Below are 17,041 nucleotides of genomic sequence, written 5' to 3' on the forward strand. Positions count from 1 at the left end.
TGTCTTGTGTCGACACGCCTCACGGTGAGCATGGTTATTATTTAAAGAGACATGCACCGAAACGGGTCGCTGTGAACAGAGCTGTTTTTGAGGAGGTAAAAGGGTGTTGTTTTACACAACCATTGAGGAATTTTAACCAAAGTATGTTACAAACTTTACACGAAGACCTAAAGAATCATACTAACTTGTGGAAAACGGGCATCCGATGACCCCTTTAAAGGAGCAGTCTGTAAGAATGACAGCTTGTGGTCGAAATAGGTACTGCAATCCAAATTCAAAAATCGGAGATCGTTGTTTCTCCCGCCCCTCCTCCTCAGACTCGACACAGGTTGCCAGTTTGAGGACACGCAAGGGGAACGAGCGCAATTGACAATGAAAATTGGCAACTTGCAGTATTACACTGTGTCCTAACTATACGCTACGCCGCGACGCACGATAAAAGGTTATTTTCCATGTTAATCAGAGTGTTTGTCCTATCCAGCCGCGACGGCGACACGCGACGATTCTATTTTAGAAACGGTTTCTATTTTTCTGCGACGTCGCGCTGGAACAACAAACACAAAGTGTGGCAATGATAATCTCAGGTGCTGTTTATGTGCTTTATTTAATGTTAAAAGCGTGTAATGTGACTTTGAATATCATTTAGTAGCTGTAAAAGCAACAGTGGATAATTCACCTCAGATCTTGAAATTAAAATTTGTCTATATGACAAAGATTGTTTTAGTAACTCAGTAGCCTATGTATTTTTAATAATGGAAACAAGAACGTTCAAACTGTGAACAAACAAGTGTATTCTTTGACAAAGATTGTTTTAGTTTCTCAGTAGCCTCTGTATTTTAATAATGTTTAAATGGTGTAATATTTGTGAATTTGATTATGTAGCTACTCATCCATTTTCTTGCGAGTGCCGTCAAGATTACTCTCTGGTGCCGTGCACTCGCCGCGAGACTCCGCCCACACGCTGTTCTGATTGGCTGTGGGTTTTGATTGATTTTGACGCATCTCGCAGTCGCGTCGCGTCTAGTGTGGACAGACACATTATTTGTCGCTGGAATTTTATCGCATCGCGTCTGGTTTGGACACAGTGTTAAAGACAAAAACAGACATCCCAGCCTGGAAACGCACATTTCAAAGTAAAACAACTGGCTGTAGAAGTGTTTCCCAGAGAAACGAGTATGTGAACTCAGCATGTTTCCTCAATATCTGCAAACATATTATGGTATTTGTATGCTTTAGTAGAGAGAAAAAGATACATACAGCACCTTTAAGGTTATGAATAAGCTGGGGTGCTCCAAAACAATGACAAAATTCACATTTAGGAGATATAAGCATTCAAAACTTACAGTCTCTCACTTCCGCTAAAATGGATCAGGTGTTTTTATGACATCACCACTTCTCATCACATCTTCTGTCCAATCAAATGCTCTCTAGAATCTAAAGCTCCGCCCCCTATGCTATAAACACCACCTGGCCAATGCGACCGTTGACACGTCACGGAGCAATATATGTTGGAGATGTGTGTTGTTCGGTTGCTCAAGTTTTATTACGTTTTCCAGCTGTACACGTTGATGAAGAATCAAATGGCTAGAATTTATTCACACTTCTGTTATTGAATCCAACGTATCATCAGTGCTCGGATTCGCTTCCATGGTGCCGTCAAGTACGACTCGCAGTCTGTGAGGTAAACTAAACGCTATTGGCTATTTGAAAAGGTGGAGGAGCCATTCAATATGACCCGCCTTAGCTTCCTGTTTCAGTGGAAATTACGTCAACGCATCAAACAAAGCTGCACGATCTAAGGCACTTTTAAACAGGTTTAACTGCAGCATGTGAATGACGTCTCATTCTGTTATTAAAGGTATGTTAATCTGATTCTGTTCATTCATTCATTCATAAAGGCGGTGGAGGAGTTCAGGCTGTGGATGCCATCGCTGCCATGCTGGAGGCCTTTGAAGATCATCTGACTCCAAACGTCTCAACTGTGATCAAGCTCATCTACATCGTGATTAACCAGGACAGCGTCCTACAAGAGTTTCAGAAAGGTCTCAAAACATGGGCTGCAAATGCACAGGTAGTGATGCCAACCATAACCATAACCATAACCAAGATGATTGAAAAAAGGAGGGATCGTTCACTGCAAAATGTTTTGTCTTGTTTTCCAGTACAAATATCTAAACATTCTTAAATCAAGATACATTTACTGAGTCTTATTTTCTGAGTCTTATCAAAATCAAGTGAGTTTTTGCTTTAAACAAGAAAAAATATCTGCCAATGGAGTCAGAAAAATAAAATTAATTTAAAGGGAAAACAAGATTATTTTTCTGCATTTTAAGCAAAAACTCACATAAAACAAGACTCCAGTAAATATATCTTGATTTAAAGGTATACTGTGTAGCGGTGAAATTGTATTTTGCATTCAAACGAATAGTGCTCTCTAGCGCCTTGCTGTTTCAAATGCGTGTTACAACTACGGTAGCCGTTATGTACCAAGTAAGCTATGACAACATGTCTTCCAATAGCACTTTGTCGAGTTTACCTATACTATTTTATATCTATTTTAACGATCTGAAACGCAAGTATCAAGCGTGAAACGCAAGTAACTTTGTGGGCGGATCTCGGGCGCTGTTGCTATTATACCGGCGGGATAAATGACTCTTGCGCCCGACGCAAATCTAGAATGTGTTAGTCTGAAGTAGCTTCATCACTCATAGGTGTGGTTTGGGCATAACGTGAAATAAACCAATCAGAGCGTCGTCTCACATTCCCATTAAGAGCAGGCGCGCTTGTTCCATGGCGGCTTGCTATTATAACGGCGGATTTGCCAGACACGCGCCAGGCGCGGTTCACAGCCGAGGAGACCGACGTTCTCGTCAGGGCCGTAAAACACAGAGAAGTGACATTGTATGGGGATGGAGAAACCCACCCAAATTAGCTTCGGTTAACAGGCATATAATAATTTGGGTAAATGTGTAAGCTAGATTTATGCCTATTTTTTCACATCTTCATGGACACCACAATGCTTTCCCTCATGTGGTAATATTTTTCCTTGTAATTATGTATGGTTTGCAAAAATGAAAACTACTGCGTCTGTGTAGATGAGAGAAGCAAAGTGCATGCGTGTTGTGCACACGCTACATTATGGCCAAGCATGCGCCCTTAAAATAGCATATGAATAACATGCGCAACGCGCCACTGACTTTAGACTAGGTTTTTCCTGGTCAGTGGCGGAATTGTTTTCTAAACCTGCAAAATAGCACCAGGGAACGTTTGCGCCGGAACACGCCTCCTCTTTTCGCTGAACCGCCCCCGGGAGCGCAAGTTCATTCCCTAATTTACTGACGTGCGTCTGTGGAGGGAAAAGTCTGCTGTGCTTCGGGTGCAAAATAGGAATGATACATGCGTCGGTGTGCAAAGTCAATTGCGTTGGGTGCAAGATAGGGCCCTACATGTTCTTCTACTGTTATGCTGCCTATATAATGAATTACACAACCAAGCAATGAAAAAAAGCTTGTAATTCAGACCGTAACATTATCTTACCCGTCGAGAAGAAAGCAGGCGACTTCAAAGTCTTTCTCCTTCATTAGCTCTTTCCACCTGGGAAAAGCTATCCCGATATTTACCCTCGTTTTTTGAATTCGCCGTTCACGTTTCCTTTTACATTAAATGTGTTGCTTACCCGCAAAATGGCTCCTTACTTAAATTCAAACTTACCCGTCCAATGTAAATAAATATAAGAAATTCTTCGCTTACGAGGATAAGTCAGATCATTGGCAGAGGTCATTTTACACCAATGAGGACATATTTATAAATAAAGACATTGATTTTAGCTAATAAAAATACTTAAAAAGCTACACAGTGTACCTTTAAAAATGTTTGTACTGGAAAAACAATAACAACATTATTTTTGCAGTTTAGTGTAAATGCTTTTGTGCACATTTAATTAACATCAACCCATAACTAGGAAAGTGAGGATGATGATGATGAAGATGATGATGGTGAAGATGGTGATGATGAGTGGGACGATTATAGCTCAGCGGAAGAAAGCTCGTCGTCTGACCAAGAAGCTGATGCCAGCGGTAATGCGGCTTTTGATGACTTAACCTTTTGTAAATGTGTTGCTATAGATGTTTCATATTTGCTTAAAAAATATTTACACTTCACCAGGAAACCCAATGGAGATTATAATTGGCCCAGTTAAAGTCAAGGTGTTTTCTGGTGACATCACCAAAGAGAAGGTTGAGGCTATTGTTAACAGCACGAACACGAGCCTTAATCTGACCTCGGGTGAGTTTGTTTTTAATTAACATGATTATTGAACTGAACTGAATCAACATTGAACTGAACTGAATCAACATTGAACTGAATCAACTGAATCAATATTGAACTGAACTGAAACAATATTGAACTGAACTGAATCAACATTGAACTGAACTGAATCAACATTTAACTGAATCAACATTGAACTGAACTGAATCAACATTGAACTGAACTGAATCAACATTGAACTGAATCAACATTGACCTGAATCAACATTGAACTGAACTGAATCAACATTGAACTGAATCAACATTGAACTGAATAATGCCACTATTGTCTTTTTTAGAGCTGCAGAATTTGCATTGGTCTCATATTTGAAGAAGTTTGCATTATTGATTCTGTTATTTTCCTGTGAAACTGCTTTGAAACAATCTGAATTGTATACAAATAATGCTTGCTGACCATTGTATGTCTTTATACACGCACAGGTGTATCAGGAGCCATTCTCAAAGCATCAGGACCAACAGTGGTGGACGAGTGCAAAACAAAAGGTACAGCCTTCACAAATGTATGCATTTCTGGCCCATTATAACCTTTACAAGAATAATCGCTCATTCTTTCTCTCCTTATGAAGTGCCTCAGCCTGCCGACGGTGTGGTCTTGACCAAAGCGGGAAATCTTTCAAATATCAAACACATCGTTCAAATGGTTGGGCAGACGAGTGAGAAAGGCATCAGCAGCTCCATGTATAAAGTCCTGACGATGTGTGAAGAAAATCACATTCAGTCGGTTTCATTCCCAGCTCTTGGAACGGGTAAGTTCATGCATTTGGAAATACAGATGAGCAAAGTCAAAACCAAGAGGTCTGGATGAAAACACAATGTTGAATGTCCTTTAGGAGCTGGAAACCTGGTGGCAGCAGGAGTAGCCAATGCAATGACTGAAGCTCTGATGAAGTTCGTAAAGGACTCGCCGAAACATCTGAAGGTCGTCCACATCGTGATCTTCCAAGCCAAACTCCTGCCCGACTTTCAGGAAGCCGTCAAAAAGTGCAAGAAGATTTCTCGGAACGCTTCAGGTACGTTTCAGTGCATGAAACAAATGAGGTTTGCGATGTGTTTTGTCTATAATAATATGGTGATTGTTGTTTTAACGATATACGGTCGACCTTACTGTGATTTAATCTGTCGAAATGCGTTTATAATGCCTCCAATATTCAACATAAGGGGCAAAAATGCCTCTGTATGTCTTTTATATTTATATAGTTGAATATAGTTAATCAATATCACACGAAGAGTAAAGTTTTTTTCTCCAAATATCAGCATGATTACAAATGTGATTTAGATTTTATTCAACAAACAAGAACTTAATATTAAGTGATTTGCATTTTAAATACAATATTGCCTATTTTTGCTCTATTTCACCAACGAAAATATTTCTGAGCAACACATCGCGGTGAATGAACGAATCGGTTGAATGAATGATTCAATGACTCACTCATTAAGACTTTACTTAATGAATCAGACGTTTAAATGAATCGGCTGAATCTCAATGACTCACTTTTTAACAGTGACTTACTGCCACTTATAATTTCACATTTTAAGTATCTTTTCTGTTTAAAAATCATTTTAAATATCAATATTCAACATTTTATGTTTTAAAACATCAAAACATTATTTATGCATTTGTAACCGCAGGTTAAATGCATTCATGTCCCTCTGAGCTGCATTAAACAGTGTGTAAATGCATCTAAACACAACTTCTGTGTTTCCTCTGCATTGCAAAGAACAATTCTGTGGATATTGATTCAGTTTGATTGGTTACAGCCCTATTGTGTCTTATTATTCTAATTGATTTTACTGATTAAATGTAAGAATTTGACACAAAAGATTATGCATACATTTAATTAGGTTACCTTCATAAAGGTAAACTGCCCTTAAAAGGTAAAAATCAATTTAAACTTATTGGAAAAACGTATTGTGAACTGACCAACAAACAGAATATGAAGAATATCAAAAACTTCAGGAGTCGGCTGTCCACAGCAATCCTTACGATACCAGCGCAATAACACACTTAATATTGTTTAATTGTCGTTTTTGAGAAGATCCCAGAAAATATTGAGCTATCATTATTTGTCAATATCGCACAGATGTTCGATCAAAAAAAATCAAAGAAATGAAAAAAACCTGCACTGTGCTTTTATCTTCTGCAAAAGTAAATAAATATTATTTAGTGTTTCTGTCTTGTTTTCCAGTACAAATATCTAAACATGCTTAAATCCAGATACATTTACTGGAGAAGCAAAATGACTTAAGATAAGTCTTGTTTTGTGAAAGAAATTGATTAAAAAAAGTGACTTTATTCTCAAAACAAGAAAAAAAAATTTTTTGCCAGTGGGGTCAGAACAATAACCTTAATTTAAAGGGAAAATAAGTTTATTTCTCAGACCCCATTGGCAGATATTTTTCCTTGTTTTAAGCAAATTAAGACGATCCAAATTAGCAAAGAACAAATATCTGCCAAGGGGGTCAGAAAAATAATCTTGTTTTCCCTTTAAATTGAGATATTTTTTCTCACTCCATTTGTTCTTGTTTCCAGCAAAAACAGAAAATAATACTTGATATCTTAAGTCATTTTGCTTCTTGCTATCTTGATTTAAGAATATTTAGTATTTTTGTGTTGTTTTCAGGTACAAATAACTAAGAAAGAAAATCATTTTTGACAACCATAAGATATTATGTCTTGTTTTCTGGGGAAATAAATCAAAATGAAGTGAGTTTTTACTTAAAACAAGCAAAGTAAGAAAAAGTAAGAAAAATAATCTTGCATCTTGATTTAAGATTTTTTTGATATTTGGACTGGAAACAAGACAAAAATACTAAGAAAAGCATTTTTTGCAGTGTGTGAACTAACCTGGTTACTTGTGTGTTCTCAACAGCCCGTCAGCAGACACCAGTGAGCCGAACTCAACTACCAACCCGAACTCAACTACCAACCCTTTGTCTAGCCACAGAAACGGCCTCGGTCTCGTTCCCCGTTATGTCCGTTGACGTCTACGGGACGTCCCATGCAAACCTTGCCGAGGTCAAGAGAATCCTAGACGAGCTGATCTCTGATGAGTGCGTGAGTAAAGACGTCCAGTCGAGACACATCGCTGATCTTCCAGAAACCGACAAGAAGAACATCGTGAGCCTCAGCCGAGCCAATCAGGTCAGCGTTCTGGTGACCGGTCTGGATAAGCTCACCGTATCAGGGAAGAAAGATGACGTTTTGGATGCCGTGCTGAAGATAAACAGCTTCATCCAAGCGGCTCGAGACCGAGAGACGCGGGCGGGTGAGGTGAAGCGTCTGCGGGAGATGCTGTGTTGGGAACGGGGCAGAGGAGAGCGATGGGAGCCGCTGGATAACGCCGTTAGCTACGACATCGAGCTCGCGTTCCACCGTAAGCTAAAGAGCTTTCAGTACCAGGAGAACGGAGAGAGCTACACGGTGGACTTCAGCGATATGAAGCTCACTAACAGCAAGCAGGAGTCCTGCAGGATCAAGAGGACTCTGCTGGGAGACTCGGAAACGGGTACGAGTTGCAAATCCAAAGGGTTTTCACGAGAATCAGAAGCATTGGTCTCTATATCACTGCAAATATATATATACACAGTACAGGCCAAAAGTTTGGACACATTACTATTTTTAATGTTTTTGAAAGAAGTTTCTTCTGCTCATCAAGCCTGCATTTATTTGATCAAAAATACAGAAAAAAAAGTAATATTGTGATATATTATTACAATTTAAAATAATTGGTTTTCAATTTATTATACTTTAAATTATCATTTATTTCTGTGATGCAAAGCTGAATTTTCAGCATCATTACTCCAGTCTTCAGTGTCACAAGATTATTTTTCTGGCCCCACTGGCAGATATTTGGCCAGTTTTAAGCATTTTGATAATTTTTCAGTCAACAAAACTTAATATCTTCAGTCATTTTGCTTCTACAGTAAATGTATCTTGATTTAAGAAAATTTAGATATTTGTAATAGAAAACAAGACAGAAATACTGAGGAATAACTTTGTTTGCAGTGCAGTTTGATTTCCAGTTGTATCATATGTCGTGAATTTATGATGGCAGAAACTGTTCTTTTAACTTCACTTGTTTGTTTCGCAGCGATCATTCATCCTCCTCCAACATGGACCAAAATGGATGGACAGGATTTAGAAATAATCACCTTACAATCAGATTCAGCAGAGTACAAGAAGATAAAAACAGCGTTTCTGGGCTCCAGTTTACACCCTGATGTCTCACCTGTACAGGTTCAACAGGTAAAATGACGATTGAAAAAGTCTTATTTTCCAATAAAAAGCATGTAAACTTTCTTAAATCAAGATACATTTGCCTGGGAAGAAAAATGATTGAAGATATTAAGTCCTGTTTTCTGAAACATTGCTCAAAATTATTCGTTTTTGCTTTTTAACAGGAAAAATATTTGCCAATGGGGTCATTAGATTCATGATTCGCTAGATTCGTTTTTTTCCAACACTTTTTGGGGTTAAAAATGATCCAAAATAAATTTGAGCAAGTACATCACCAGCCTAGCCTGGGTTTCCCCATGCTGCCTTGAGCGCAGCGCGATTTTATTCACGCTGCTAGGCAGCCTGGACTCCATGGACCAGATTTTCCCCTGAAAAAGGGAACCAATCACAGAACGGGGAGGGAGCAGCAAGACGATGACGACGTCTATGCGACACACCGAAGCAGTTTGTTTATATCTATGGATCTAACATGGCATCAGACGCGAAGTTACCTTTCGATGCAGCCTTAGATAGTGTTCTAAGTAGTTTAGAACGCAAGTTTATTTCGTCTTCTTCCACGTCGGATTTCTGTCGCTCTACATACGTCATCTGGTATAATTGAAACGATTGGCTATGAGGTACGTACAGGCGCATTTGATAGACATTCGTAGCGGCCAATGAACGGCTCTGGGCATTCGTAAACCACGCCTCAAATACGAGACAATGAACATATGGTTCCCAGACCACGTCTCAATGAGACTTGGTCTGACGTTAGCCAGGCTATCACCAGCCAGTGTTCAACACTCTCTGCTTGCCGTAGCTCGATTCTAAACGGTAAGCTTGTAATGATGCTTTTAACTCCAGTGGTACTGGTGGATTTCTATGGAAGCTTGTTTCCGCCACAGAGTGAAAAATAAAAAAGGTAATTGCGACTTTTTAATCTCACAATTCTGACTTTTTTTTTTTTTTTTTTTTACACAATTGCGAGTTTACATCTCAGAATTACGTGATATAAAGTCGCAATTGCAGGTTATAAAGTCAGAATTGCGTAATATAAAGTCAGAATTATGAGATATAAACTCGCAATTGCGAGAAATATACTTGAAATTCGGAAATTCGCAGAATTGCATGTTTATATCTCGCAATTCTGACTTTATAATACGCAATTGGGAGATATAAAGTCAGAATTGCATGATATAAAGTCGCAATTGCGTGTTATAAAGTCAGAATTGCGAGATATAAACTATTCTGAGGTTAAAAAAAAAAAAAAAAAAAGTCTGTCTTTTTTTCCCTTAGAATTGGACTTTATCTCACAATTCTGAGAAAAGATGTCAGAATTGCGAGATAAAGTCGCAATTATGTGTCAAAGTCAGAATTGTGTGATATAAAGTTGCAATTTCGAGAAAAAAAGTCAGAATTCTGACTTTATAACACGCAATTTATCTCGCATCTTTATGTAAACTCGCAATTGTGAGATAAAAAGTCGCAATTATCTTTTAAAATGTTTTATTCTCTGGCGGACACAAGCTTCCATAGATTTCCGTGGGAAATTCGAGCATGTCTTTGTGTCATTACGTCACATCTGTCCACATAAAGAAGAGTCTCGGCTAGTAGGCTATGAGTGTGAGGATGCTGGAGGTGGAGATTTATAGCCTTTTCTCACAGCACTTCATATAATTAAACGTATCAATTTGATGGCGGATCCAGAAAGGTTCAAACGACAATCACCAGGAGATTCACCCGTCGTAAAATGCAAAAGACTTCGGAGCGGCTACAGAAAAAAAAGAGACTGCAACCGGCCTATGGGAAAACAAGGATACATATCGGGAGGGCATTAAATGTAGTCACGCAATGCTGATGTTGTTAACATTAACAATTTAAGAACAAAGTATAATTTGTACGGTTTGACGTGATATGAAGCGATCGTTAGATTTAATCAGCGCGATTTACTGCAATGCTTTTTTCCCCTTAGTTGGTCAGAACAAAAGTGGATGTTACTTGTTCAGATAATATTTTCGGGTGAAAATTTGTATGTTGGTCATACTTCCAGAAAGATTCTGAATGCCAGGATCCACACCGGCGGCGACTGACAGCCGTACATTCTCCTCAAAACATTGATTCATCCGCGGTAGCCTGGAAATCCAGACCTAAATCTGAAAGATTAATGGTCTGGCATCGACTAATGAAAATCGGCCAGCTCGAGGGGCGGCACCAAGCATGCATTTGAAAATCTCACTGCACGCAATTGGATAACACTACGACCAATCACAACAAGCCCCATGTGCTTAGCTACCAGCGGAGCTAACTGGTAGATTAGACTCTTACCGTATCCGGTCGGCAAAACAGCAAAAACACCCTTCTTGCAAAGGAAGGATTCTAGCGGCGTCTTCTGTTCCTCTTCTAGATAAAAAGCCAAGTCTAACTCGTTCATTGTAGCGGCCAAAGCCGTTTCAAACAACTGGTGTTCATCCATAGCCATCTTACAATGTTTACTAATGACTTCGACGTCACAGCGCTGTCGTCATCTCGCCTCTGGCCCGCCTATATCAGATAACCCGATGTGATTGGTGCAGCTCGGATACAAGGGCATATTTAAAGAGCATCATTACTCGACGCCAGAGTAACTCGCTGAGCAAATTTGCCTTGTGCTCTCGCGAGAACTCTGGATTTCCAGGGTAATGCCAATGTACAACCCATGTAAAGTTGATAATTCCACGAATAACTGCAGTTGCAGATTTCAAACAGAGATGGCGACAAAGAGGAAAAACTACGCACTGCAGCTTTAAATATCAGTAAAACAGATTATCGTTCGATCTTCTCCAGTAAATACATCTTGATTTAAGAATGTTTAGATATGTGTGCTGGAAAAAAAGACAGAAACACTGAGGAAGAACATCATCTTTTGAAGTGTGTGACTCTTAATTTCACATTGACAGGCCTGTGTTTATTAACGTCTGGTTTCTCAGATTGACAGGATTCAGAGTCAGTCGCAGTGGCAGAGATACTGTGTGCTGAAACATGCCGTGGACAAGAAATATCCCAAACAGACGAACGAGCGACTGCTTTATCACGGCACTACCAAAGATATCTGCCAAAAGATCAACAAGAACGGCTTCAACCGGAGCTTCTGCGGGAGAAACGGTGTGTGTCTCAGGTCTCCGTTCGCACAGCTGACCCATAACTGCCTGATTTTCTTTTTCTTTTATTAGAGAATATAAAGACATAAGGAATGACAGTATGTTACATTATATGCCAGGGAGCAAGAACATAATATACCTTTTGAAATTATTTACACAGCTGTCTTTATTGAAGAATCAGGAGTCAGATATTTTCTCATTATTACGAGATGTTAAGTCATTATTACGAGAAAGTTTCTCATTATTTTGAGATGTTAAGTCATTATTACGAGAAAGTTTCTCATTATTTTGAGATGTTAAGCCATTATTACGAGAAAGTTTCTCATTATTTTGAGATGTTAAGCCATTTTTACGAGAAAGTTTCTCATTATTTTGCGATGTTAAGTCATTATTACAAGGTTTCTCATTATTATGAGATACTTAGTCATTATTATGAGATAGTCATTATTATGAGTACATATCTGATTATTATGAGATACTTAGTCATTATTATGAGATAGTCATTATTATGAGATAGTCATTATTATGAGTACATATCTGATTATTATGAGATACTTAGTCATTATTATGAGATAGTCATTATTACGAGAACATTTTTGATTATTATGATATACTTAGTCATTATTATGAGATAGTCATTATTATGAGATAGTCATTATTACGAGAACATTTTTGATTATTATGAGATACTTAGTCATTATTATGAGATAGTCATTATTATGAGATAGTCATTATTATGAGATAGTCATTATTATGAGTACATATCTGATTATTATGAGATACTTAGTCATTATTATGAGATAGTCATTATTACGAGAACATTTTTGATTATTATGAGATACTTAGTCATTATTATGAGATAGTCATTATTATGAGAACTGAAAAACAAGACAAAAATACTGAGTAAGAAATACATTTCTTGACAATTCTGACATTTAAAAGTCACAATTACCTTTATTATTTGGTGTTGAAAACGAGCGTCCATACATAACTCCCAGTTTCTCCACGATACTGACCTCTGACACGTGTTCTGTTTCAAGCTGTCGTTCACGGTGACGGCACGTACTTCGCTCGAGAGTCCTGGTACTCCTGTCAGGATCAGTACTCCACCACCGATTACAAAGGGCTGAAGTACATCTACCAAGCGCGAGTGGTGACGGGCTCCCTGTGTAAGAGCCGGCAAGGAATGAAGGAGCCGGATCCCATCAGGCCCGGGGACCCGGGGGCCGGCCTGCACGACTGCGCTGTGGACAGCCTACAGAAGCCCTTCATCTTCGTGGTGTTCTGTGACGCCGGAGCGTATCCAGAGTACCTCATCACCTTCAAATCTATATAGTCTTGCTCATCTCTATCTGACAAGCACACTATCAAGTTTACAGACTCTGTGGTTACAGACTCAGACGGATAGATGACTTTACACGCACCTTGTCACAATATGACCATGATAAACCCGTGAACAAATGTTTTCAGATGCAACTTTTATCACCAAAAAAATTATAAAAAAATCATTAAATCAATTGGTAACAACTTATAATATGGTTATATTTGTTGACACTGCAAAAATATTATTTTTTTACATAGTATTTTTGTCTTGTTTCCAGTCCAAATATCTAAAAAATTCTTAAATCAAGAAGCATTTACTAGATAAGTAAAATTGCATAAGAAATATCTTGTTTTCAAAAGTGAGTTTTTGATTAAAAGAAACAAAAATGATCAAAAAAATATCTTAATTTAAATGGAAAACAAGAAAAATGATCTTTTTTAAACAAGATTATTTTTCTTATCACATTGACAGATCATTTTGCTTGTTTTAATTTAGATTTTTTTCAGATAACAAGATATAATTTCTTATGTCCTTTTACTTATCTAGTAAATGCTTCTTAATTTAAGAATTTTTTGATATTTTGACTGGAAACAAGACAAGAAAATATTTTTTTTGCAGTGCATGAACTAACAATGAGTGAGCATTATATTTATTACAGCATTTATTAATCTGGTAATGTTCGTGTTAGTTCACAGTGGATTAACTGATGTCAACAAATACAACTTTTGATCTTAATCTCAACATTTACAGAAAGATTTTCAAGATTAATAAATCCTATTGTTCGTTGTTAGTTCATGTTAGCTTATTAAATATCAACAGATACAACTTTTGATCTTAAAAATGAAATGTATTAGTAAATGTTAGGATTAACATTGGGATTAATTAAATGTAGTTAATGTTAACTATGAAACCTATTGTAAACTGTTACCAGTTAATTACATGATAAGATAATTTGGTCACACTTTAGATTAGAGTTCAATTATCTCTATTTGCCTCAATAAACTCTTAATTACTGCTTATTAATAGTTATTAAGATAGTTGTTAAGTTTAGGTATTGGGTGATTAAGGGATGTAGAATATGATCATGCAGAATAAGACATTAATATGTGCTTTATAAGTACTAATAAACAGCCAATATCCTAGTAATATGCATGATAATAATCAACTAGTTCATAGTGAGAATTGAACCCTAAACTAAAGTGTGATTTAATAATTGCATTCATCAATTTACAGAATAAAGCTCCCAAATGAAGATAATTTAAAGACCATAATGTGTCTTTAGAAGTGAATAATGTGCCACTTTACAATGCATGAACTAGCAATGAGCAATACAGCATTTATTAATCTTTCTTAATAGAAATACAGCTGTTCATTGTTACTTCATGTTCGCTCAGGTCCATTAAATAATATTTACAGATAGAATTATAATAATAGCCTTTAGATTAATACATGCTCTATCTTTTTAACGAACAGAACAATATTTTAAAGTGTTAAGCTGAATATAGTCATATAATATATCATTATCCGTTCACACGCGACACGTTCTCGTGTCTGGATGTTTTTAAGACTTGTTGTTAGAACGGGAGCACTGTGATCATCACTTTTTATGCCATTATTTTTGGTATATTGAATCCCTCTAAGGTTAAATCGACAGTGTTTTAATAATTCTGAATGTATGAAACATTGACTTAGTCTGTATGTGATTTGTAACAAAAATAAACATTTTTGTGATCTCTGTGAGATGAGCGTCATAACACAGAAACTGATGATACAGTGAAAGACGTGAAAGCAATGAAAACTCAAAATTATGTTTACCTTTAATATGAATTACAAAACATAATCACACTGAGTACAACAGATAATAGTAACTGCAAAATATTGTGTCAGGTAATTAATCAATTTGAGTTGTCCTACATTTTTAGCACATTAATGAATTTCTTAAGATAGTTCTACACTGTAAATAAAAATAAAAAAAGTTGAGTACAAAGTTAAGTTATTTCAACTTAAATTACATTAAACTGACTTAAAAAATTTGTTGAATCTCGCATAACAAAAAAAAGTTGACTTATTTTGATGAGAAACATAACTTACTGATCGTATAATGTTTTACAGTGTAGAGGATTAAACCGAAACAAAAAACCAAAAGAGAAGAATGACTTCAGTCGAAGTGTTTCATTGAAAAACATCTTTTATTCTATGGTTAAAGGATCAAGTAGCATCTGTGCTGAACTAGTAGAAAGACATTCTATTGCCGAGGCATTTTATGATGCTGTGGGGGGTCAAAACCACCGTATAAAACGCCACAAAGCCCTCAGGAATTCACAGCTTTATTAAATACTGTATTAAATCAACCCTGGCAATAACAGAACATCATCCGTGAACCAGTGTGTTCGTCAAGCCTGGAGTCGTCCTGGTTAAAGTAGTCGGCACGCAGAAGCGAAGTACGCTAACCTGATTTGATTAACCCATGCGGGATGGAGCGGGAGGGGACTGGGAAATGGAAACCATAGCCCTAAATGATAAAACCCACCGTGTTAAGACTGAAACACACTCAAATCAAACCGCTCGCGACCGAATCACTACATCTGCTGCGTGGAGTTGCCGTTCCAGGTGTTGTTGTCGTCCTCGCTGTCTTCTTGAGTCCGTAGTCGGTATATTTTCCCATCTTTCTTGAAGTCCTCTGGCCTCTTCTCAAGAACCCTCTTACGAACTGCATCTCTGGAAGCAGAACGAGGAGAACTGAGTAGAAATTCCTCTCACTGACACACACGATATAGACAGAGCCTCGACGACTCTCTCACTTTTACAAGCAAAACATTTGACATAAAGGGTTTAAATGCTGAAGAAATAGATCTAGTGTTGATTAGTTATGCAGCGAGATCCAGTGACATCACGGACTCTTTCATAGCACTACAATAGACACCTATTTTTATGCAAATTTTAGGATATTGCATAAAAAATTAAAAATAAATAAACATTGGATGGAAACATCAAGATGCGCATAAATTCTAAAAATGTGCACAAAAAGCATGAACTCAATTGAAGAAGATCATTTTTTGTATCTGATCAGATGACGTGCATAAAACTACAATGCAAACACTTTTAACACATAAAACCCATTGATGCAAAAAAAAAAAAAAACATTTCCTCACTAGAGGCTGTGATTGGATAACTGGACCAACGGACCAATCACATTGCAGCATCTCAAATGTTGGTTTGGTGGTTAGAATAATCCGGAGTCAAAGAGTGTGATCAGAATGATTTGCTTTAATTCCCTCCAGAAGCGTCTCACATGAGTGTGTGTTCCCGAACACCAGCATCCGAACGCTAGAGAACATGACAGCGCTTATTGAGTTTGGTTATTGAGACGCATTTATGATAGAGGGAGAAAGAGCTGGATTGCTGGATATTTTGCATCAATTTCCCAGGAAGTGATAATTTTGTTGACTTGAACACATGGTACGTATTACGCCCTTTTCCTAAGTTTTGTTTTTTGGGTTTTACTAGAACAGGTTTTAATGTTTGAATGTTGATTATTTTCGAGAGGGGGTTCAGCGAAAAATCAGCAGCTGGCAGCAGGAAGTAGCTGGCCACTGGCAGCAGGAAGTAGCTGACGTCAGCTGCCGCTAATAACCGGAAGTCGGAGGTGGATGCCGCTTTTAGCCAGGCAAATAAGTTATTATATCAATATAAAATTGTAGTACTTATTTAAATAAAATACTTCTATTAGTAATTATTTTATATTATTTGATGAAAAAAAGGTTTATCAAATATAAATCAAGTAACGAAGATCATAGACATAGCCTAATACAAAACAAACATTAAGCTACACTTGAAATTATGAATTAATGAGTGTACATGTTTGTTAAATAATTTAATATATACATACAGAAAGAAATGCCTATGTAATCATATTGTATATTTATTAAATATATTTTCTTTAAACATATTAAATACACAACATTTAAACTTAAATAATGAAAGTCCTGTCTAAAAGAAGAAGAAAAAAAAAGAACTTTGTATTATCGATTACCTTTAT

At 37.2% G+C, this 17,041-nt stretch overlaps 3 protein-coding genes across 4 annotated transcripts in view; 2 read left to right on the plus strand and 1 right to left on the minus strand.

Annotated features, from left to right (window-relative positions):
- Positions 1–13,243, plus strand: part of parp14rs3 (poly(ADP-ribose) polymerase family member 14-related sequence 3) — a 36,803-nt gene extending 23,560 nt beyond the window's left edge. The window contains exons 17-26 of the mRNA XM_082174589.1: positions 1,899–2,071; positions 3,962–4,076; positions 4,165–4,284; positions 4,746–4,808; positions 4,892–5,071; positions 5,156–5,335; positions 7,196–7,831; positions 8,417–8,571; positions 11,508–11,682; positions 12,719–13,243. Of these exons, the coding sequence (XP_082030715.1) occupies positions 1,899–2,071; positions 3,962–4,076; positions 4,165–4,284; positions 4,746–4,808; positions 4,892–5,071; positions 5,156–5,335; positions 7,196–7,831; positions 8,417–8,571; positions 11,508–11,682; positions 12,719–13,014 (2,093 nt within the window). The 3' untranslated portion in view covers positions 13,015–13,243. The remainder of the gene's footprint in view (positions 1–1,898; positions 2,072–3,961; positions 4,077–4,164; positions 4,285–4,745; positions 4,809–4,891; positions 5,072–5,155; positions 5,336–7,195; positions 7,832–8,416; positions 8,572–11,507; positions 11,683–12,718) is intronic.
- LOC309502374 (uncharacterized protein) overlaps positions 1–17,041 on the plus strand; it is a 60,664-nt gene that overhangs the window by 3,804 nt on the left and 39,819 nt on the right. The window lies entirely within an intron of this gene.
- Positions 14,802–17,041, minus strand: part of ubxn4 (UBX domain protein 4) — a 20,433-nt gene continuing 18,193 nt past the window's right edge. For both annotated transcript variants that reach the window (XM_082174738.1, XM_082174737.1), the window contains exon 13: positions 14,802–15,720. In XM_082174738.1, coding sequence (XP_082030864.1) covers positions 15,582–15,720 — 139 coding nt within the window. In that variant the 3' untranslated portion in view covers positions 14,802–15,581. The remainder of the gene's footprint in view (positions 15,721–17,041) is intronic.

The sequence above is a fragment of the Leuciscus leuciscus genome, assembly GCF_965113295.1.
Source record: "Leuciscus leuciscus genome assembly, chromosome: 7".
Taxonomy (NCBI): Eukaryota; Metazoa; Chordata; class Actinopteri; order Cypriniformes; family Leuciscidae; genus Leuciscus; species Leuciscus leuciscus.